The sequence below is a fragment of the Phocoena sinus genome, chromosome 10 (genome assembly GCF_008692025.1).
Source record: "Phocoena sinus isolate mPhoSin1 chromosome 10, mPhoSin1.pri, whole genome shotgun sequence".
Classification (NCBI taxonomy): domain Eukaryota; kingdom Metazoa; phylum Chordata; class Mammalia; order Artiodactyla; family Phocoenidae; genus Phocoena; species Phocoena sinus.
The window spans coordinates 14,096,427-14,118,774 of record NC_045772.1 but is presented as its reverse complement, the minus strand read 5'-3'; the positions used below and the strand labels follow the sequence as shown (position 1 = coordinate 14,118,774).

Here is a 22,348-nt window from a genome sequence, read left to right as displayed (position 1 = left end):
CCGGTGGCGCAGTGGTTGAGAGTCCGCCTGCCGATGCAGGGGACGCGGGTTCGTGCCCCGGTCCTGGAAGATCCCACATGCCGCGGAGCGGCTGGGCCCGTGCGCCATGGCCGCTGAGCCTGCACGTCCGGAGCCTGTGCTCCGCGACGGGAGAGGCCACAGCAGTGAGAGGCCCGTGTACCAAAAAAAAAAAAAAAAAAAAAAAAAAACAACAAAAAAACCCACCAAACTTCTCACCCACACAGCCTTACTATGAATCATCGTATGGTATCCTCCACTATTGCAGAATATAGATAGGAACTCAGATAAAAAATAAAATGCCTCTAAATAGCTAAAAGAGGTGACATAATTCGGGATGTGTAACTCAAAGGAGAACCAGCACAGCTGCACTCAGAATTACAATCTCTGATTTTGGATAGAATGTCTGATAAGCTTTGGTCATCTAGTTTCCCAGCCCAGAGCAGATCAGCATAAACTCAAAGGGAAACCTCAAGATGGGGAAAGGTGGCTGTTACACGTGGAGGAACACTGACAGCAGCCAGAAATGACAGTTGATGGTGAGGAAGGAGTGGGAAAAACCATGAAAAGAAAATGCAAGAACTCCCGGAGCTTAGCTGTCTGGGATTTTTCACATGGGGACAAACAGCCCTACCGAGCCCAACGGCTCCTACAGGTGTGGCTGGATTACCTGTCAGGTGTGTACTCATTATCTCCCTAAATCACTGGAAAGAGTAAAATTATGTTTGGCAGAGCAAGGAAAATATGCAACACATTTTCAAGAGTTCTGTCAAAATTGTCTAAAACAAAGCCCAGGTCTCAGTGCTGGAAAAACGAACTTTATTGAACCAGTTCACCTCACCACACTGCCAGATGCACGAGTATTACAACATTTCTTTCAAGCAGAAGCTGAGGCAGACTCAGCATTTCTGTTTCTGAGCAGCATTGGAGCACCTCCAAGACTGAAAAAACGGACACGAAAGGTCGTGCTCTCCCTTGTTAAATATGGAAACCATTCCATAACCTTCTATCTACATCAGTGGTTTGCAACCCTAGAGGTTTATTCAAATCACCTGGGACTGTTCTCACACACACTGGAACTGTTGGAAAGTTCTCCAGGTGACTCAGGGCAGCCAGCACCGAGCATCCATTGCTTTTTCCGAATCCAGGATGCCCCTGTTGAGAAATATTTACACTGTGCTCCAAGAGGAGGTGCCTTCAGAGAGACCAAAGGGTGGGGTCGAGGGGCCTAAGCATCCTTCTCCTAACTGAACCAGAATAGCTTTGCTTTTGTTTGTTTGACACAGGGGCTGCCGAGCTGTGGTGTGTCTGGCCGGCTGCATGTTCTTTAATAAATAAAGTTTTATTGGAACACAGCCACGTCCATTCTTCAGATACTGTCTACAACTGAACGACAATGGCAGAACTGAGTAGTTGAAAAAGAAACTTGCAGGCCCCACAAAGCCTCCCAAATTTACGATCTGGTTCTTTGGAGAAAAGCTTTGCAGACCCCTGGTTTAACCTATTAGAATTCTGCGGAGATTTCTTTTGAAGTAGGTGCTCAGTTAAGTATTAGTTGAGTGAATGAAAAGGTTTCATGATTAAATACAGCCTGAACATCATCACTCTTCTAGTTACAGGGCAGAATAAATAGCTGCTCCTCAGCTGCATGCTTTGTGTCATTTATACCGAACTGCTAGAATGCTTTGTGTCAGTTACATGACTCACAGGCTGAGTGATGAATGGTCATCATTTGCTTGTCTTCGTCACTGGGTTGAATGAGGATGAGGGGGTGAAGTGGTTTGTCACAGGACACTCACATGTGCCTGAGTCCTGGCTGGGAACCCAACTGTCCGTCACCCAAGGGAGAAGAAAGAGAAAAGGTTTGGGAATCAACAGCCCTGAGAATGAGTACTGTCATGTTCTCACTCTAGATCCCTGAACACGCTGTGTTCCTTCTCTGGTCCCCGCGTCTCATCTCCAAGGCCCTTCCAGCTTTAAGATCCAGGCCTCCCCTTTCCCCAAAGCACCGGGTCCATAACGTCCCACTCTTCTCACCTGGGCATCCAGTTCCATGATGTGGGCCACCTTGTTCCAGCCAAAGCCCACAAACCTCCGGTCGTACTCAGGGCAGTCCCGTCTCACGACAACATACGGCTCGAAATCGGCCTCCCACTCAACCCGGTAAGGCGTGGTGGCGGTCCGCCACTTGGCAAAGTTTGTGGGCGCGTGGCCTTTAGTCCAGACGTGGTACCTGGGACACATGGAGAAAAGCCACTGAGTGGAGGGAAGGAAGCTCAGCTTTCCAAATGCTGCTGGTTTGGAGGACGAAGAGCTACGTGCTGATATAGTCCTTGTTGTGGGTTGCATTTTGTCCCCCACCCCCCCAAAAGCTATGTTCAAGCCCTGACCCCTAGTACCCGAGAACGTGACCTATTTGGAAAGAAGGTCTTTGCACACGTATCAAGTTAAGAAGAGGTCACAGTGGATTATTGCAGGGTCTAATCCAAAGGCTGGTGTCCTTATAAGAGGAAATTTTGGATACGGAGATACACAGGAAGAATGCCATGTGAAGATGAAAGCAGAAATTGAAGTGATACACCTGCAAGCCAAGGAACGCCAAGGATTGCTGGCAACCACCAGAAGCTGGAAAGAGGCACAAAAGAAATCTTCCCTAGAGCCTTTGGAGGAAGCCAGGAACCACCATCACCTTGAGTTTGGACTTCTGGCTTGCAGAATGGTGAGAATAAGTTTCTGTCACTTTAAGCCACCCAGTTTGTAGTACCTTGTTACAGCAACGAATACAGTCCACTGTCTACATCCTTTACTAATGAAGAGGCTATCACTGTGAAAGGGTACGTGACTTTCTGGAGTGCTCTCTGTCGTTTATATGGAATTGCATGTTAGTCTGTAATAGGGTCATTCCTACCAGGGACCATTGTGGAAGGCAGAAGACTCTCTTCTGGGTGACCCTGCCCTTGTATAATGTTCTCCCTCTTGAGGCAGCACCTGTGACTATGGTATCACCTCTGTGATTATGCTACATTATAGGGCAAAAGGGATTTAGTACATGTAATTATGGTTACTAATCAGTTGGCTTTAGATTAATTACGAGGGCGATTATGGGGGGTGGGCCTGACTTAATCACGTGAACCTTTAAATCTGAGTCTGGAAGAAAGCAAAAAGCCATGCGTGAGATGCCTATGGGGGCCACATGGCAGTCCTACAATGACAAGGAAAGGAATCCTGCCAACGACCAGTGAGCCTGGAGGAGAACCATACACTCTAGGGACAACTGCAGCCTTGCCCACGCTTTGATTTCAGCCAAATGAAACCCGAAGGAGAGAATCCAGCCATTCCACGCTTGGACCTCTGACCCTCAGAGACTGTGAGATAATAAATTTGTATTGTTTTGAGCTTCGAAACTTGAGGTAGTTTGTTATATAGCAATAAAAATGAACACAACCGTGCAACAATAATGATCGTAAGCCAGTATTTAGTAAGCACTTACTCTATACCGGTTATATTGTACATGCTATACCTATAGTTTTAAATTCTTATTACGTGCCCAGCGTCAGGTTACAAATAGCAGTGGCGGAGTTGAGATTCAAACCTAGGCAGCCTGGCTCAAGGGCCAGGACCTTTAACCACGATGCCGGGTTACCTCTCTTATATGTCACTGTCACCACACTCTCTGGCCTATACCTAGAGCAAGTAGTCAACGGCTGTGCACTAAGTTGAACCGATTAACGAATGAATGAGTACTCTAAAAGCCTGAGAGGTACCTGAGACAGAAGCCAGTTAGTGGGGCAGGAATGTGCCTCTGTAAGCTCCAAAGAGATGGCAGGAGGCCAAGGCTCTAGTGAAACAGCAGATGGGGCCCAAGAAAAAGAACATTCTAGAAAGAAAAGCTTCAGAAAATGCCCCAAGAAACCTGCTGTCAGACCAGCAGACAGTGGTCTCCAGGACTTGCTTTCTGAGACCATCCTCAGCCTCCAAACATAGTGATGAGAGAGGTTTCCTGGGTGCACCTTGTGGGATGTTGCTTAGAGGAGATGTGGGGCACTCCGCTTTGAGCAGAGGTTCTCCAACGTGAGTGTGTATCAGAATCCCCTGGAGGACTATTTTCTAACAGATATCTGGGTTCCACCCCCAGAGTTTCTGATCCAGTAGGTCTGGGGTAGGGCTTCAGACCAGGCATTTCTAACAAGCTCCCAGGGGACGCTGATGCTAGTGGCCCAGGGACCACACTCAGAACCGCTGCCCTGGAGGATGGATGTGTAGGTGTGTGGGTGATTTCTCATTCCAGGTGCAGTGCGGAGTAGGTTTCAGCTGTTAGGAGGCTTAAGAGTTCATCATTTGGAGGGAAGGTGACAAAAGCAATTTCTCGGAGGGAAGGTCTGTAATTTAGCACTTGGCATGGTGGCTTGCAAGCTGTTGGCCAGAGCAGCAATCACGGACACAGCAGGCCAAACCCCAGCTCTCAGGCCCACGGACTTGGCCTTGAAATGAGTTCTTAAATGATCTGGGGATGGAGAAGGAAGGAAGGATGTCTTGAAAATTTGCTGGATGGTCAGCCAATCAGGCTATGGCATCTAGAGTCTCTATTTTTGCATGCATCTTCAAACACTGGTAAGAAAATTCAGGACTTGATCAGTGGTCTGATGGTACTTCAGTTAAGAGCACAGGCTCTGTAGTTCCTCAGACCTGGGCTGAATCCAGGCTCTGTCACGTACTGGCTGTGTGGCCTGGCAAGTTATGTAGCCTCTCAGAGCCTCGGTTTCTTTATCTGTAAAATGGGGACAACATATCTGCCTCATGGATTTGTTGTGAGGATTAAAGGAGCTGAGCACAGTGCCTGGCACTCAATAAATGGTAGTTATTGTTTTTTTTTCCAAAAAGAAAGGAGGATTGGTTGGTGGGGTATTAACTCTTTGAGGCTACTTTCCAGAATTCTGGAGGGAGGAAGAAGGCTGGAGTTTGAGTCCTGGCTCCCCCAGGACCCCTCCACTCCTCAGTCCCTTTATCTGTATAAAAGGTGAAAAGGGAGCATCTCTGAATTGTTGCATGAATAACCTACCTGATAAAATTATTTCACAAAATAATGTTTGAGAAAACCTTCCAGAAACTTCTAGTGACTTAATAGTGGTATGAAAGCCTAAGTTATTATGATCTTTCCAATAAAATTCAGATTGCCTAGAAATGTATGTTCTTTAGCTCAAAGGAAGTGTTGGGCATTCTTACACGGTTCAAAAGGGAGGTCTCTCTTTAAAACGGAAGCAGAAGGAGGGCGCAGCTCTCTCTTTCTTCCAACTGCTCTGTCAAGAGACCGAGCACGATTCCTACTCCCCCGCCCAGGGGCGCTACCCTGAATGCTGTAGCCTGTCCCCTGCAGACAGAAGCCATCAGCACCTGTGTTATCCTGCAGACTCTCTGGGCCCTTTGGACAGGTGGAAGGGTAGCTCTTCTGCGATGTTTCTGCAGGACTTAGGGTTCTAGGAAATCAGGGAAATGAAAGGTTTGTTCGAAACTGTCACTCGGGCAACAGGAAAGTCAGCTGCCACATCTGTTGTGTCCAACCTTGGAGTCGCCTTGATGACTTGAGTGGTTGAAGCTACTGCTGCCCATCCCAGGCCCGAGGACCTCGGAGAACAGACCACCCACAAGAAAAAGGGAGACAGCCTCCACAGCACTAACATGACGAAACACGCTTACCAAATGACTGAATGGACAAACAAACCAAGAGAGGAATCAGAGCCGGGAGACGGGAGCAGAACTTAAACTGAGTAAAGTAGGAAAAGAAATAAGCTGACTGCCCTGCCCAGCGTTCCTGTCCTTGCACGTGGACACACAGGTTGATCACACGTGTACAAAAAGCGCATGGCACGTGGGAAGAGAAACAACACTCCAAGCACACAGTGTGGGGCCAGCGGTGCTTATTTTTGGCCTTAAAATGGTGTAATGCCATGACAACTGTCTGGGCCAGCAGCTCTGGCGCCTGGGTTCCCAGGAGTGAGAAGGGCTTCAGGCTGCCCCTCCCCCAGGAGGCGGCAGTGAGGGCCACTCACCTGAACGTGAAGAGGGTCCCCATGTCCAGCATCGACAGCAACTCTGCCTTCGACTTGGGGAAGGAGAGCCGGTAGCGCAGCGTCTCGAACGCAGGGACTATCGTCACCTTCTTGGTGTTGGCAAGGTCGAGCTGGATGACAGACTTCCTGGAGAGTGGGCAGGAAGAGAGACAGGGTCCCTGTGATGCCGGGCAGAGGCCTTCCCCACGGGATGGAGTGGAGGTGGTTGGCACAGGGAGGGGTCAGCCTCTCGGGTTAAAGATGGGGGAATCCGAGGCCTGGGGAGGCCAGGTAGCTGGTCCAACGCCACTCGGGAGCCCTGCTGTCTCTGGACCAGAGAGCGGAGTCTTCCTGGAGAGTGAACAGAGAGGCTGGGGACCCTCCCTCACTTTCATAGTGTGTGCCCCTGTCAGAGACGAGTGCAAAAGCCAAGCGTCCGGGACACACAGGGTTTGGAGATCTGCCCACTTGCTGGGTCCGCTGGGTCGGCCACACGCTCCCAGCGCACCACTGGCCACGGAAGAGTTGGACATAAAGCTAATGAGGTGATCGCCACCTTGGGCATTTGTGGGTCCCGTCTCTGTGACTCTTCCATCCTTTCCCTCCTTCAGATCCTGAGCCGTCAAAATGGCCAGCCACACCCCACGCAGCCAGCAGCCGATGCGCCAGAGCTCCGCTATCCCTCATCCTCTCATTCACTCCTGGCCTTTGAGCCTGGCCTTCTGCTCCTCTGACCCATGTCCTGCCTTATGGATTTATCTGCCATGGCCCAGCTCTGTGGCCAACCTTTGAAAGAGAGAAAGGCCCAGAAAGGTCACAGTGCACGAGGCTTGCAATGAACACAGACAGGATTTGAATCCTGGCTCTGCCGCTTTAGGAGTCTTGCCATGTCGTACAAGTGATTTAGCTTCTCATGACCTCAGGTTCCTCCCTAAGATGGGGCAATAATAACTCGCCCCTGAGCTGCTGTGGAGACCGGACAGGTAACAGAAATACTAGTACTGTTTGGTACACCTGGCACATGGCAGGCTGGAAGCGACAAACGGTCCCTATTACACTGCAGTGCTGTCCTATTCCCTGGCTTCACCTTCCAGCATCTCTTTGGCCGTGGCTTGGATACTTCATGCGGGCTTCCTGCTCAGACCACTGACCCTCAGGTCTCAGGCCAGCCTGGGCCGTCTGCCCGTTATCTCTGAGACAAAGAAAGCAGTCTTCCTTGGGGTAATGCGAGGCGTTGAAGGCATTTTGCAAAAATACCGGAAGCGGCAGCCCTCCAGGGCAATACAACTGCTTACTGCTTGAAGTCACTTTCACTAAACAGGACTCTGAGCCTGTGCCTACGCAGGACTGGGGCTGGTCTGCAAAGAGCAGTCACCCTACGAGGAAGTAATATGTTAGCCCTGGCCAGCGTGGGACAAGAACAGAGCGGCCATCCAGGAAGACCGGCAGCAGGGTTTGGAAGCAACAAATGAGGGGGGACCCGGACCAGGTCAGGATAAGGACAGGTCTCGGACACCACTCTTGGTTAAGGGGTCTCACCAGCTCCCAGTGCAAAGGTGGTGGTTGAGATGGACTGGAAATTGACGTGGGAATCCTCCAAATATCAGTTGTAGTTCACTCTTTATAGTTATGCTTAAGTTAACTATATACCAAATAATATATGGGCCTCACGTCACTATTTCAGGGGAGATTTATAAACGATGACACCAAGATAGAATCTGGGTGAGCTATATGTAGCTGGTTGGAGGACCAGAGGTCTGAGTCACCCCGTTCTGGCCTGCATTTCTCTGTCTTCTCTAAGCAATGACTTCATACAAACACCCGAAGTTTCCTCACCGATGGCCAAGCATTCTCTTTCATATCAACCCTGCATTGGACATGGGCAGAGCTGGAGCTCATTACCTTTCCCCCAGGAGAGGTATGTACCTTATTTACAGATATGGGTGTTAGGGACGGGACATATGGGTCTAAAGAATACCCTTGGATCAAGATGGCGAAGCCCCTGGAGGGAGGACGGAAGATGTCCCAGCACTGATGGGTGGTTGCCATTCGTTCAACAATCACCGAGCACCTACTACGTGCCAGGCACTGTGCTTGGCACTTGGAAATACAGAACAAAACATCCAGAGTGTCTTCCCACCTGGTGCTTACATTTTCATCTGAAATGTCTCAGGATACTTAAGGCCCAAGGGCAAGTGTCTCTAAATTGGGGCTCTAGATTACATTTGCAGCTAATTATTTGAAGATATGACTGCTATGGAAATGGAGTGGGAGGCTAGGAGGGCTGAACTATGAAGGGAATGGTGAAGTGTACACACATACACAATAGATACAGAGATCTATGAGCATGGAGGTCTCTATATAAACCCCAAATTACTATTACAGTCAAGGTTATTATAGAAGCCACTTCTTGGAATAGAAAATAATTCCCTCTCTCATGGTCCCCGTACATAGTCGGCAGCCCTGAGCTATGCTGACACATGTGAAGACCTGGCCAGGGCCGGGTGTTCAGGGGTAGACACTTGGGCTGAGCAAATTAGTTTCTCACTCTTGGAAATCTGAACAGATGCAGAGACTGGAGATCACAGAGCTGACTTGCACTAACATCAGGCAACACTCAGAGGTTTCTGGACTTCTACTGCAGAGTGGCCCGGAGCTGCCCAGGGTTTATTATGGTCTCAAGTATTGGTTTTCCAAATCCTACTTTGATTCCATAAGATAAACCATTCAACATTTCCCCCCCTTTGATTTCTTTTCAGTTTAATGAAGTGCCTAACACTGGTTTCTGTTGCTTGCAACAAAACCACCAATATATTGCAAGGTCCAGAGTAAGCAGACCCGGTCAGCAGCATGCCCTACAAAATTGAGTCCCAGAAAACCTTATTTCCCTCTGCACAGGGAGCATCAGACTCTCAAGTGTTTTCTGCAAATTCCCTTTAATCTCGCTAAAACACAAAATGCCATGGAGATGGATTTGTCGCTAGATAAGTCCGTTTCAGCCTTAGTTCAAGGAGGCTTTGATACCGATGTCCTGAATGGGTCTCATTATGAAGTTGTTTCAGCAACAAAGTGGTCTCAGGGCACCGACTCTGAGCACATCTGTTCCTTGAGACGGTAAATGGCAGCCTGGGCTTTCCTGGGCTGTGTCCTGCTGGCATATACTACCTTGGCTGGGCCTGCTCACCACCTGGAGTTGCATGGTCTGTGGCCATGCTCTACCTGGGGATGGAATGTTTCCAGTGCAGAATCTTCCAGGAGCAGGGGAGGGCAGGATGGCGAGGTGGGAAGGCTGGCCTGGGAGGCAAGAAACCTGTGTTCTGGAGCCAGCTCTGACCCGCTGAGTGGTTCTGGGTCCCATCGTTCATCTGAGTATTCAAACTGAAGATTTTGGAAGGCAGTCCGGTACGGTAGTAACCAGGGAAACGTGGTTTCCAGCTGACTCCACCACTCCTCTTGGTCAAGTCACTTGAACCGTTCTGAGTCTCCGAGTTCATGCATGGGTTAAATATTTTGATGAGAAGAAGCACACGGTGCGTGCAGAAGTGCTAGTGCAGTGCTGTCACATACTAGGTGCTGACTACATGATGGCTGCTGTTCCTGATGTTTAGTTGTATGTGTCAATTAGGCTGGGCTGTGGTGTCCAGCTGGTTGGTTAAACAGTCGGTCCCGGCCAGGGCTTCACACGGGCAAGCATAGCTCAGAGCTGCCCCTATGTACAGGGACCATGAGAGGGGGAATTATCTTCTATTCCAAGAAGAGGCTTCTATAATACCCCCATTTTGCCTTAGACACAGGTCTAGATGTTGCTGTGAAGGTATCTTGTGGGTGTGACTAACATTTAGAATCAGTTGACTTTAAGGCCCTTACCCTTGATAATGTGGGTGGGCCTCCTCCAATCAGTTGAAGGCCTTAAGAGCAAAAACTGAGCTTAACTGGGAAAGAAGGAATTCTGCCCCAAAACTGTCACATAGAAATCCTGCTTGAGTTTCCAGCCTACTGACATGCTCTATGGATTTCGAACTCGCCAGTCATCGCAATTCCTTAAAATCACTATCCAGCCATATCTAACCATCCTATGGTTCTGTTTCTCTGAAGAATCCTGATTGATCCACTTGCCCTTGGCCAGGACCCCTTCAAAAAGATTCACAAACCTACTAGAACATTTTTGGACTGAAAACTTGTAAAAGACACCCTAGGTAGCTACAGAAGTAAATGAGAAACCTGCTGGTATGACAGAGCACGGCAAACACAGTGACTCAGAGGCAGCTGGCACCGGGTTCAGGTCCTGCCTGCCACCCTCCTGTGACCTTGGCGACACTGTAGTCACAGGTTCCCCATCTGTAAAATGGAGGTAACACTCCTCTCTTACCAATCGGCACTGCTGTGAGGATGAAATAATCATTTAGAGCCAGGCATGCGCCTGATGTGGAATAACTGAGTAACAAATGAGCTCGCGTCCCCTTTCCCAGCTCAGCTTCCCGCTGGACCTGGTGCAAGAGAAAGTACGAGGGCAGAGGGTTCAGAAAAGGCCACAAACTGCCCACAACCAGGACAGATTCCTGGCTTGCCAGCCTGCCTGTCTATGGAAACAGAGTTTATTTGATTTCGGTCTCCAGCCAGCTCCCCGAGTCCTTCCTCGTGTCAAAAACAATTCAGGTGTTTCTGACACAGTAAATTCATCCCTTCCAGTCTGGCGGAGCCGACCTGGTAGCAGGCTGTGAGCTGGGTGGTGTCTGTCTTCCAAGTCCCCCATCTCCTTTCCTGTGCATCTTTTCCCCTCAGCGTCTCGTGCTAATTTACTCAAGTATGCAAATAGTTCATGGCCTTTTTTGCTCCCATTTGGTAAAACTGGTGACCGGGTTTGCGGGGGTGGGGGGTGGGGGATATGAGTAGCAAGGCTTCCTGCGCCAGTTGAGGGGACGGAGGTGGCCAGAGACTGCAGGCTTTCATGGGGCTCAGCGCTAAGTTGAAGAAACAGCACAAAAGAGTACACTGTTAGGTAGATGGGCTTCCTGGTGCTTAAAATGACCAAACCTGAAGACTGACCCTGGCAGTTGACCGCGTGTGCACAAACATGCACGCGTGCGTGCGCGCACTCACACACACACACCCTCCCTCTCTTCCTCTCTCTCTAACTCCATCCTGTGCCCTAGAGGCAGGTCTCTGTCACCAGGAAAACAGCCCAGGTTCCTGGCATGAAGAGATTACGGGAAAGTCTCAGAGAAATAAGAAACAGGGATGCGCTGTGTGGTTCTAATGACGTCACCTCATCAGTGGTGAAGATGAGGGCTCTGAGGCTGGGAGGCTTAGGTTTGCAACCCGGCTGATTACTTAACCTCTTTGTTCCCCAGCTTCTGTCTGTAAAGATGGGGATGGTGATCACAGCATTAATCTCAGAGGGTGTTTGACCTCTTTGTTCCCCAGCTTCTGTCTGTAAAGATGGGGATGGTGATCACAGCATTAATCTCAGAGGGTGTTTGTGAGGACTGAATGAGCTCCTATACGTAAAATGCTTAATCCGTGACTGGTAGGTGACAAGCACTGATGTGCGCTGGCCATCGGCATGAGTGTCCGTCCCTCTTATGCCAGCCTGACCGCGCTCATAAAACCTGGCGCCCACCCTGGATTCTCCCACTTCGCTCTTTCATTGGTTCCTCGCTTGTTCCACTCTGTGCCAGGCACTGCTGAAGCACTTGGGATACACTGGTAAATAGAACAGGCAGAAATCCCTGCCCTCGGGGAGCTGACATTTTACAGGTGGGGGACAGACGAGAAGAACAAAGAGTGAATCACATAGTGTGTTGGAAAGTGAGACCTGCTGAGAGAGAACGGCGCTGGGTGAGGGGTGTTAGGAACGCCGGAGGTGGAGAATGGGTTGTACTTTTAAATAGGCAGGCGTCATGGAGAAGGGGATATCTAAAACAGATACCTGGAGTAAGCGAGGGAGCATGCCATGTGGTGACCTGGGTTAAGAGTTTTCTGGGTTAGGGAAACAGCCAGTGCAAAGGTCCTAATGACAAGAGCACAGTAAGGAACAGAGAGAGGAAGGGGACCAGAAAGGCCATGGGGGAGGGGGAGGGTGCTGCAGATCATACAGGGCCTTACAGATCACTGAAGGGTGTGGTGGGCAAATGCCTCCCCCGCCTCTCCCCCAGTGAAAACCACCTCCTAATCCCAGGAACCTGCAGCTATGTTACCTTACACAGCAAAAGGGACTCCGCAGATGTGACTAAGGATGCTGAGATAGGAAGGTTATCCTGGATGATTCAGGTGGATTCAGTGTAACAGAGAGGATCCTTCTAAGAGGGAATTAGGAAGCAGAGGCTGGAGTGATGTGGCCACAAGCCAAAGAATGTGGGTGGCCTCCCAGCAGCAAGAAAAGATTCTCCCCTAGAGCCTCCAGAGAGCAGCCCTGTTGACACCTTGATTTTAGCCTCCACAGACCCTTTTCAGCATCCTTACAGCAGCAACAGGAAACTAATACAAAGGTCTTGAGATCTTAGTGAGATGGGGAGCCACGAGGGAACTCTAAGCTGAGTGAGAGGATCTGCTTTCTGTATTGAAAGAATCACTCTGCTGCTGTGTTGAGAGCCGACTGTGGTGTCGCCTGGGTAGAAGCTGGGAGGTCAATTACGAGGCCCTTGATGCAATACAGGTGCTACCTTATGGGATGGCCAGATATTCTGATGTTTCAAGAGGAGCCTACTAAAACGATTTTCAATACATGTCGGGAATGGGTCTCTCTCAGGGGCTGCCAGTTTGAAGAGAGGCTGAAGAGTGGGAAAAAGAGCACGGTCTTCCACATCGGACGATGCCGATTCTATCTCAATACCGCTTCACTAATCGTGTAATCAGGGGCAATTTTCTTAACTCTGGGCTTTTGTTTCCTTATCTTGATGATAATAAATACTTCACAGGCTTGGTTATGAAGATAACTAAGATAATATATTCGTTAATTAGTGAATATTTATGAAGCCAGACCAGAAATATTGAGTGCAGAGCTGGGTGAACAGATACAACCTCTGTCCTGACAGAGTCCAAAGTGGAGGGAGGGAGAGGGGCAGAAGTGTAGGCTCTCTGGTGTGGAACTTCCCATCACTGAGCTGTATGTCCTTTTCACTTTTTCATAGAGACAAAAAGTATACTAAAGGTTATTAGGCACTGAGCAGAGAGGGAATGGGGAGTTATTGTTTAACGGTTACAGAGTTTCAGTTTTGAAGGCACAAAGAATTCTGGTGATAGATGATGGTGATGGCTGCAAAACAATGAGAATATTCTTTTAATGCCACTAAACTATACACTTAAAAATGTATAGATGGGTTAAGATGATACATTTTTAAAAAATTTTAGTTTTATTGGAGTACAGTTTTATAATGTGTTATTTTCAGGGGTACAGCAAAGTGATTCAGTTATACATATATTCATTCATTTTTAGATTCTTTTCTCATATAGGTTATCATAGAGGATTGAGTAGAGTTCCCTGAGCTATACAGTAGGTCCTTGTTGGTTATCTATCTTATATGTGGTAGAGTGCAGGTGTTTATCCCAAGCTCCTGATTTATCGCTCCACCTCCACCTTTCCCCTTTGGTAACCATAGGTTTGTTTTCAATATCTGTAAATCTGTTTTTGTAAATAAGTTCATTTGTTATCTTTTTTTAAAAAAAGATTCCACACATGAGTGATATAATGTGGTATTTGTCGTTCTCTGACTTCACTTAGTATGATAATCCCTAGGTCCATCCATGCTGCTGCAAATGGCATAGTTTCATTCTTTTTTTTATGGCTGAGTAATATTGATTATATATATATATATATATATATATATATATATATATATATATACACACCACATCTTCTTTACCCATTCATTTGTGATGGACTTTTAGGTTGCTTCCATGTCTTGGCTATCGTAAACAGTGCAGCAATGAACAGTGGGGTGCATGTATCTTTTTGAATTATGGTTTTCTCTGGATATATAACTCAGAGTGGGATCATATGGTAGTTCTATTTTTAGATTTTTAAGGAAACTCCATACTGTTCTCCATAGTGGTTGTATCAATTTACATTCCTGCCAATAGTGTAAGAGGGTTCGCTTTTCTCCACACCCTCTCCAGCATTTATTATTTGTCAACTTTTTGATGATGGTCATTTTGACTGGTGTGAGGTGATACCTCATGGTAGTTTTGATTTGCATTTCTCTAATAATTAGTGATGTTGAGTATCTTTCATGTGTCTGTTGGCCATCTGTAGGTCTTCTTTGGAGAAATATCTGTTTAGTTCTTCTGCCCATTTTTTAATTGGCTTGTTTGTTTCTCTAAATTTATTTTTTATTGAAGCATAGTTGAGTTACGACGTTGGGTTAGTTTCAGGTGTACAGCAAAGTGGTTCAATTATACATATTATGTCTTCTTTTCTTACATCTTTATTGGAGTATAATTGCTTTACAATGATGTGTTAGTTTCTGCTTTATAACAAAGTGAATCAGTTATACATATACATATGTTCCCATATCTCTTCCCTCTTGCCTCCCTCCCACCCTCCCTATCCCACCCATCCAGGCGGTCACAAAGCACCGAGCTGATCTCCCTGTGCTATTCAGCTGCTTCCCACTAGCTATCTACCTTATGTTTGGTAGTGTATATATGTCCATGCCTCTCTCTCGCTTTGTCACAGCTTACCCTTCCCCCTCGCCATATTCTCAAGTCCATTCTCTAGTAGGTCTGTGTCTTTATTCCTGTCTTAACCCTAGGTTCTTCATGACATTTTTCTTAAATTCCATATATATGTGTTAGCATATGGTATTTGTCTTTCTCTTTCTGACTTACTTCACTCTGTATGACAGTCTCTAGGTCTATCCGCCTCATTACAAATAGCTAAATTTCGTTTCTTTTTATGGCTGAGTAATATTCCATTGTATATATGTGCCACATCTTCTTTATCTATTCATCCGATGATGGACACTTAGGTTGTTTCCACCTCTGGGCTATTGTAAATAGAGCTACAACAAACATTTTGGTACATGACTCTTTTTGAATTACGGTTTTCTCAGGGTATATGCCCAGTAGTGGGATTGCTGGGTCATATGGTAGTTCTATTTGTAGTTTTTTAAGGAACCTCCATACTGTTCTCCACAGTGGCTGTATCAATTTACATTCCCACCAACAGTGCAAGAGGGTTCCCTTTTCTCCACACCCTCTCCAGCGTTTATTGTTTCTAGATTTTTTGTTGATGGCCATTCTGACTGGTGTGAGATGATATCTCATTGTAGTTTTGATTTGCATTTCTCTAATGATTAATGAAATTGAGCATTCTTTCATGTGTTTGTTGGCAGTCTGTATGTCTTCTTTGGAGAAATGTCTATTTAGGTCTTCTGACCATTTTTGGATTGGGTTGTTTGCTTTTTTTGTTATTGAGCTGCATAAGCTGCTTATATATTTTGGAGATTAATCCTTTGTCAGTTTCTTCATTTGCAAATATTTTCTCCCATTCTGAGCGTTGTCTTTTGGTCTTGTTTATGGTTTCCTTTGCTGTGCAAAAGCTTTGAAGGTTCATTAGGTCCCATTTGTTTATTTTTATTTCCATTTCACTAGGAGGTGGGTCAAAGAGGATCTTGCTGTGATTTATGTCAGAGTGTTCTGCCTGTTCTCCTCTAAGAGTTTGATAGTTTCTGGCCTTACATTTAGGTCTTTAATCCACTTTGAGCTTATTTTTGTGTATGGTGTTAGGGAGTGATCTAATCTCATACTTTTATATGTACCTGTCCAGTTTTCCCAGCACCACTTATTGAAGAGGCTGTCCTTTCTCCACTGTACATTCCTGCCTCCTTTATCAAAGATAAGGTGACCATATGTGCGTGGGTTTATCTCTGGGCTTTCTATCCTGTTCTATTGATCTATCTTTCTGTTTTTGTGCCAGTACCATACTGTCTTGATTATTGTAGCTTTGCAGTATAGTCGGAAGTCAGGGAACCTGATTCCTCCAGCTCCGTTTTTCATTCTCAAGATTGCTTTGGCTATTCGGGGTCTTTTGTGTTTCCATTCAAATTGTGAAATTTTTTGTTCTACCTCTGTGAAAAATGCCAGTGGTAGTTTGATAGTGATTGCATTGAATCTATAGATTGCTTTGGGTAGTAGAGTCATTTTCACAATGTTGATTCTTCCCATCCAAGAACATGGAATATCTCTCCATCTATTTGTATCATCTTTGATTTCTTTCATCAGTGTCTTATAATTTTCTGCATACAGGTCTTTTGTCTCCTTAGGTAGGTTTATTCCTAGATATTTTATTCTTTTTGTTGCAATGGTAAATGGGAGTGTTTTCTTGATTTCACTTTCAGATTTTTCATCATTAGTGTATAAGACTGCCAGATATTTCTGTGCATTAATTTTGTATCCTGCTACTTTACCAAATTCATTGATTAGCTCTAGTAGTTTTCTGGTAGCATCTTTAGGATTCTCTATGTAGAGTATCATGTCTTCTGCAAACAGTGATAGCTTTACTTCTTCTTTTCCGACTTGGATTCCTTTTATTTCTTTTTCTTCTCTGATTGCTGTGGCTAAAATTTCCAAAACTATGTTGAATACGAGTGGTGAGCGTGGGCAACCTTGTCTTGTTCCTGATCTTAGTGGAAATGCTTTCAGTTTTTCACCATTGAGGACGAGGTTGGCTGTGGGTTTGTCATATATGTCCTTTATTATGTTGAGGAAAGTTCCCTCTATGCCGACTTTCTTCAGGGTTTTTGTCATAAATGGGTGTTGAATTTGGTCGAAAGCTGTCTCTACATCTATTGAGATGATCATATGGTTTTTCTCCTTCAATTTGTTAATATGGTTTATCACATTGATTGATTTGCATATATTTAAGATCCTTGCATTGCTGGGATAAACCCCACTTGATCATGGTGTATTATTCTTTTAATGTGCTGTTGGATTCTGTTTGCTCTTATTTTGTTGAGGATTTTTGCATCTGTGTTCATCAGTGATATTGGACTATAGTTTTCTTTCTTTGTGACATCCTTGTCTGGTTTTGGTATCAAGGTGATGGTGGCCTTGTAGAATGAGTTTGGCAGTGTTCCTCCCTCTGCTGTATTTTAGCTCTTCTCTAAATGTTTGATAGAATTCGCCTGTGAAGCCATCTGGTCCTGGGCTTTTGTTTGTTGGAAGATTTTTAATCACAGTTTCAACTTCAGTGCTTGTGATTGGTCTGTTCATGTTTTCTGTTTCTTCCTGATTCAGTCTTGGCAGGTTGTGCATTTCTAAGAAGTTGTCCATTTCTTCCAGGTTGTCCATTTTATTGGCATAGAGTTGCTTGTAGTAATCTCTCATGATCTTTTGTATTTCTGCAGTGTCAGTTGTTACTTCTCCTTTTTCATTTCTAATTCTATTGTTTTGAGTCATCTCTCTTTTTTTCTTGATGAGTCTGGCTAATGGTTTATCTGTTTTGTTTATCTTCTCAAAGAACCAGCTTTTAGTTTTATTGATCTTTGTTGTCATTTCCTTCATTTCTTTTTCATTTATTTCTGATCTGATCTTTATGATTTCTTTCCTTCTGCTAACTTTGGGGGTTTTTTTGGTTCCTCTTTCTCTAATTGCTTTAGGTGCAAGGTTAGGTTGTTTATTCAAGATGTTTCCTGTTTCTTAAGGTAGGATTGTATTGCTATAAACGTCCCTCTTAGAACTGCTTTTGCTGCATCCCATAGGTTTTGGGTCATCGTGTCTCCATTGTCATTTGTTTCTAGGTATTTTTTAATTTCCTCTTTGATTTCTTCAGTGATCACTTCGTTATTAAGTAGTGCATTGTTTAGCCTCCATGTGTTTGTACTTTTTACAGATCTTTTCCCGTAATTGATATCTAGTCTCATAGTGTTGTGGTCGGAAAAGATACTTGAGACAATTTCAATTTTCTTAAATTTACCAAGGCTTGACTTGTGACCCAAGATATGATCTATCCTGGAGAATGTTCCATAAGCACTTGAGAAAAATGTGTATTCTGTTGTTTTTGGATGGAATGTCCTATAAATATCAATTAAGTCCATCTTGTTTAATGTATCACTTAAAGCTTGTGTTTCCTTATTTATTTTCGTTTTGGATGATCTGTCCATTGGTGAAAGTGGGGTGTTAAAGTCCCCTACTATGAATGTGTTACTGTCAATTTCCCCTTTTATGGCTGTTAGCCTTTGCCTTAAGTATTGAGGTGCTCCTATGTTGGGTGCATAAATATTTACAATTGTTATATCTTCTTGGATCGATCCCTTGATCATTATGTAGTGTCCTTCTCTGTCTCTTCTGATAGTCTTTATTTTAAAGTCTATTTTGTCTGATATGAGAATTGCGACTCCAGCTTTCTTCTGGTTTTCATTTGCATGAAATATCTTTTTCCATCCCCTTACTTTCAGTCTGTATGTGTCTCTAGGTCTGAAGTGGGTCTCTTGTAGACAGCAAATATATGGGTCTTGTTTTTGTGTCCATTTAGCCAATCTGTGTCTTTTGGTGGGAGCATTTAGTCCATTTACATTTAAGGTAATTATCGATATGTATGTTTGTATTCCCATTTTCTTAATTGTTTTGGGTTCGTTATTGTAGGTCTTTTCTTTCTCTTGTGTTTCTTGCCTAGAGAAGTTCCTTTAGCATTTGTTGTAAAGCTGGCTTGGTGGTGCTGAACTCTCTCAGCTTTTGCTTGTCTGTAAAGGTTTTAATTTCTCCATCAAATCTGAATGAGATCCTTGCTGGGTAGAGTAATCTTGGTTGTAGGTTTTTCTCCTTCATCACTTTAAATATGTCCTGCCAGTCCCTTCTGGCTTGCAGAGTTTCTACTGAAAGATCAGCTGTTAACCTTATGGGGATTCCCTTGTGTGTTATTTGTTGTTTTTCCCTTGCTGCTTTTAATATGTTTTCTTTGTATTTAATATTTGACAGTTTGATTAATATGTGTCTTGGCGTATTTCTCCTTAGATTTATCCTGTATGGGACTCTCTGTGCTTCATGGACTTGATTAACTATTTCCTTTCCCATATTAGAGAAGTTTTCAACTATAATCTCTTCAAATACTTTCTTTTTCTCTTGTTCTTCTGGAACCCCTATAATTTGAATGTTGGTGCGTTTAATGTTGTCCCAGAGGTCTCTGAGACTGTCCTCAGTTCTTTTCATTCTTTTTTCTTTATTCTGCTCTGCAGTAGTTATTTCCACTATTTTATCTTCCAGGTCACTTATCCGTTCTTCTGCCTCAGTTATTCTGCTATTGATCCCATCTAGAGTATTTTAAATTTCATTTATTGTGTTGTTCATTGTTGTTTGCTCTTTAGTTCTTCTAGGTCCTTGTATTTTTTCCATTCTATTTCCATGATTTTGGATCATCTTTACTATCATTATTCTGAATCCTTTTTCAGGTAGACTGCCTATGTCCTCTTCATTTGTTAGGCCTGTTGGGTTTTTATCTTGCTCCTTCATCTGCTGTGTGTTTTTCTGTCTTCTCATTTTGCTTATCTTACTGTGTTTGGGGTCTCCTTTTGCAGGCTGCAGGCTCGTAGTTCCTGTTGTGTTTGGTGTCTGTCCCCAGTGGCTAAGGTTGTTTCAGTGGGTTGTGTAGGCTTCCTGGTGGAGGGGACTAGTGCCTGTGTTCTGGTGGATGAGGCTGGATCTTGTCTTTCTGGTGGGCAGGTCCACGTCTGGTGGTGTGTTTTGGGGTGTCTGTGGACTTATTATGATTTTAGGCAGCCACTCTGCTAATGGGTGGGGTTGTGTTCCTGTCTTGCTAGTTGTTTGGCATAGGTTGTCCAGCACTGTGGCTTGCTGGTCGTTGAGTGAAGCTGGGTGCTGGTGTTGAGATGGAGATCTCTGGGAGATTTTCGCCGTTTGATATTACGTGGCGCTGGGAGGTCTCTTGTGGACCAGTGTCCTGAAGTTGGCTCTCCTACCTCAGAGGCACAGCACTGACTCCTGGCTGCAGCACTAAGAGTCTTTCATCCACACGGCTCAGAATAAGAGGGAGATAAAGTAGAAAGGAAGAATTAGTAGCAGTAGAAAGAAAGAAAGAAAGAAAGAAAGGAGGAAGGGAGGGAGGAAGGAAGGAGGGAAGGAAAAAAAGAAGGAAGATAAAGTAAAATAAAATAAAGCAAGATAAAATATAATAAAGTTATTAAAATAAAAAAATAAGAAAAAAATTTAAAAAAACAGAAACAAAGATAGAACCCTAGGACAAATGGTGGAAGCAAAGCTATACAGCATAAATCTTGCTCTCAAAGTCCACCTCCTCAATTTGGGATGATTCGTTGTCTATTCATGTATTCCACAGACGTCAAGTTGATCGTGGAGCTTTAATCTGCTGCTTCTGAGGCTGCTGGGAGAGATTTCCCTTTCTCTTCTTTGTTCTCACAGCTCCCAGGGCCTCTGCTTTGGATTTGGCCCCGCCTCTGTGTGTAGGCCGCCGGAGGGCGTCTGTTCTTCACTCAGACAGGACGGGGTTAAAGGAGCTACTGATTCGGGGGCTCTGGCTCACTCAGGCCGTGGGGAGGGAGGGGCATGGAGTGTGGGGCGAGCCTGTCGCGGCAGAGGCCGGCGTGACGTTGCACCATGTGTTCTCCCAGGAAAGTTGTCCCTGGATTCTGGGACCCTGGCAGTGGCAGGCTGCACAGGCTCCCCGGAAGAGGGGTGTGGATAGTGACCTGTGCTCGCATACAGGCTTCTTGGTGGCGGCAGCAGCAGCCTTAGCGTCTCATGCCCATCCCTGGGGTCCACGCTTTTAGCTGTGGCTCGTGCCCGTCTCTGGAGCTTCTTTAAGCAGCGCTCTTAATCCCCTCTCCTCGCGCACCAGGAAACAAAGAGGGAAGAAAAAGTCTCTTGCCTCTTCGGCAGGTCCAGACTTTTCTCCGGACTCCCTCCTGGCCAGCCGTGGCGCACTAACCCCCTGCAGGCTGTGTTCACGCCGCCAACCCCAGTCCTCTCCCTGCATCCGACCGAAGCCCAAGCCTCAGCTCCCAGCCCCGCCCACCCTGGCGGGGGAGCAGACAAGTGTCTCGGGCTGGTGAGTGCTGGTTGGCCCTGATCCTCTGTGCGGGAATCTCTCCACTCTGTCCTCCGCACCCCTGCTCCTGTGCTCTCCTCCGCGGCTCCGAAGCTTTCCCCCTCCGCCACCCACAGTCTCCGCCTGCGAGGGGGCTTCCCAGTGTGTGGAAACCTTTCCTCCTTCACAGCTCCCTCCCACTGGTGAGGGTCCCGTCCCTATTCTTTTGTCTCTGTTTATTCTTTTTTCTTTTGCTGCACCCAGGTACGTGGGGGGCTTCTTGCCTTTTGGGAGGTCTGAGGTCTTCTGCCAGCATTCAGTAGGTGTTCTGTAGGAGTTGTTCCACGTGTAGATGTATTTCTGGTGTATCTGTGGGGAGGAAGGTGATCTCTGTGCCTTACTCTTCCGCCATCTTCCTGTTTTTTTTTTTTGACATAGAGCTACATGAGCTGTTTGTATATTTTGGAGATTAATCCCTTGTTGGTCACTTCATTTGCAAATATTTTCTCCGATTCTGTGGGTTGTGTTTTCGTTTTATGGTTTCCTTTGTTGTGCCGAAATTTTTAAGTTTAATTAAGTCCCATTTATTTTTATTTTTGTTACTCTAGAAGGTGGATTAAAAAAGATACCGTTGTGATTTCTGTGAAAAAGTGTTCTGCCTATGTTTTCCTCTAAGAGTTGTATAGTGTCTGGCCTTACACTTAGATCTTTGATTTATTTCGAGTTTATTTTTGTGTATGGTATTAGAGAATGTTCTAATTTCATTTTTTTTACATGTAGCTGTCCAGTTTTCCCAGCACCACTTATTGAAGAGACTGTCTTTTCATTGAGCTACCATATGATCCAGCAGGCCCATTCCTGGACCTAGAACCTAAGAAGACAGAATTGGAAAGACACAGGCAGGCAAATCTGCACGGCACAGTATTACGAGAGACTCGGTGTCTTTTCTCTGTTAAATTGACCATAGGAGCATGAATTTATCTCTGGGCTCTCTATCCTGTTCCATTGATATTTCTGTTTTTGTGCCAGTAACATATTGTCTTGATTACTCTGGCTTTGTAGTATAGTCTGAAGCAGGGAGTCTGACTCCTCCAGCTCTGTTTTTCTTTCTCAGGATTGCTTTGGCAATTTGGGGTCTTTTGTGTTTCCATATAAATTCAAAATATTTTGTTCTAGTTCTGTGAAAAATGCCATTGGTTGAGCTGTGTTCTGAAAAGCAGAAGTGGGACTTCCCTGGTGGTGCAGTGGTTAAGAATCCGCCTGCCAATGCAGGGGACATGGGTTC

At 45.5% G+C, this 22,348-nt stretch overlaps 1 protein-coding gene across 2 annotated transcripts in view; it reads right to left on the bottom strand.

Annotated features, from left to right (window-relative positions):
• Positions 1-22,348, bottom strand: part of LARGE1 (LARGE xylosyl- and glucuronyltransferase 1) — a 587,572-nt gene that overhangs the window by 2,146 nt on the left and 563,078 nt on the right. For both annotated transcript variants that reach the window (XM_032644884.1, XM_032644885.1), the window contains exons 13-14: positions 6,066-6,212; positions 2,056-2,251 (exon numbers count right to left, since the gene is read on the bottom strand). In XM_032644884.1, the coding sequence (XP_032500775.1) occupies positions 2,056-2,251; positions 6,066-6,212 (343 nt within the window). The remainder of the gene's footprint in view (positions 1-2,055; positions 2,252-6,065; positions 6,213-22,348) is intronic.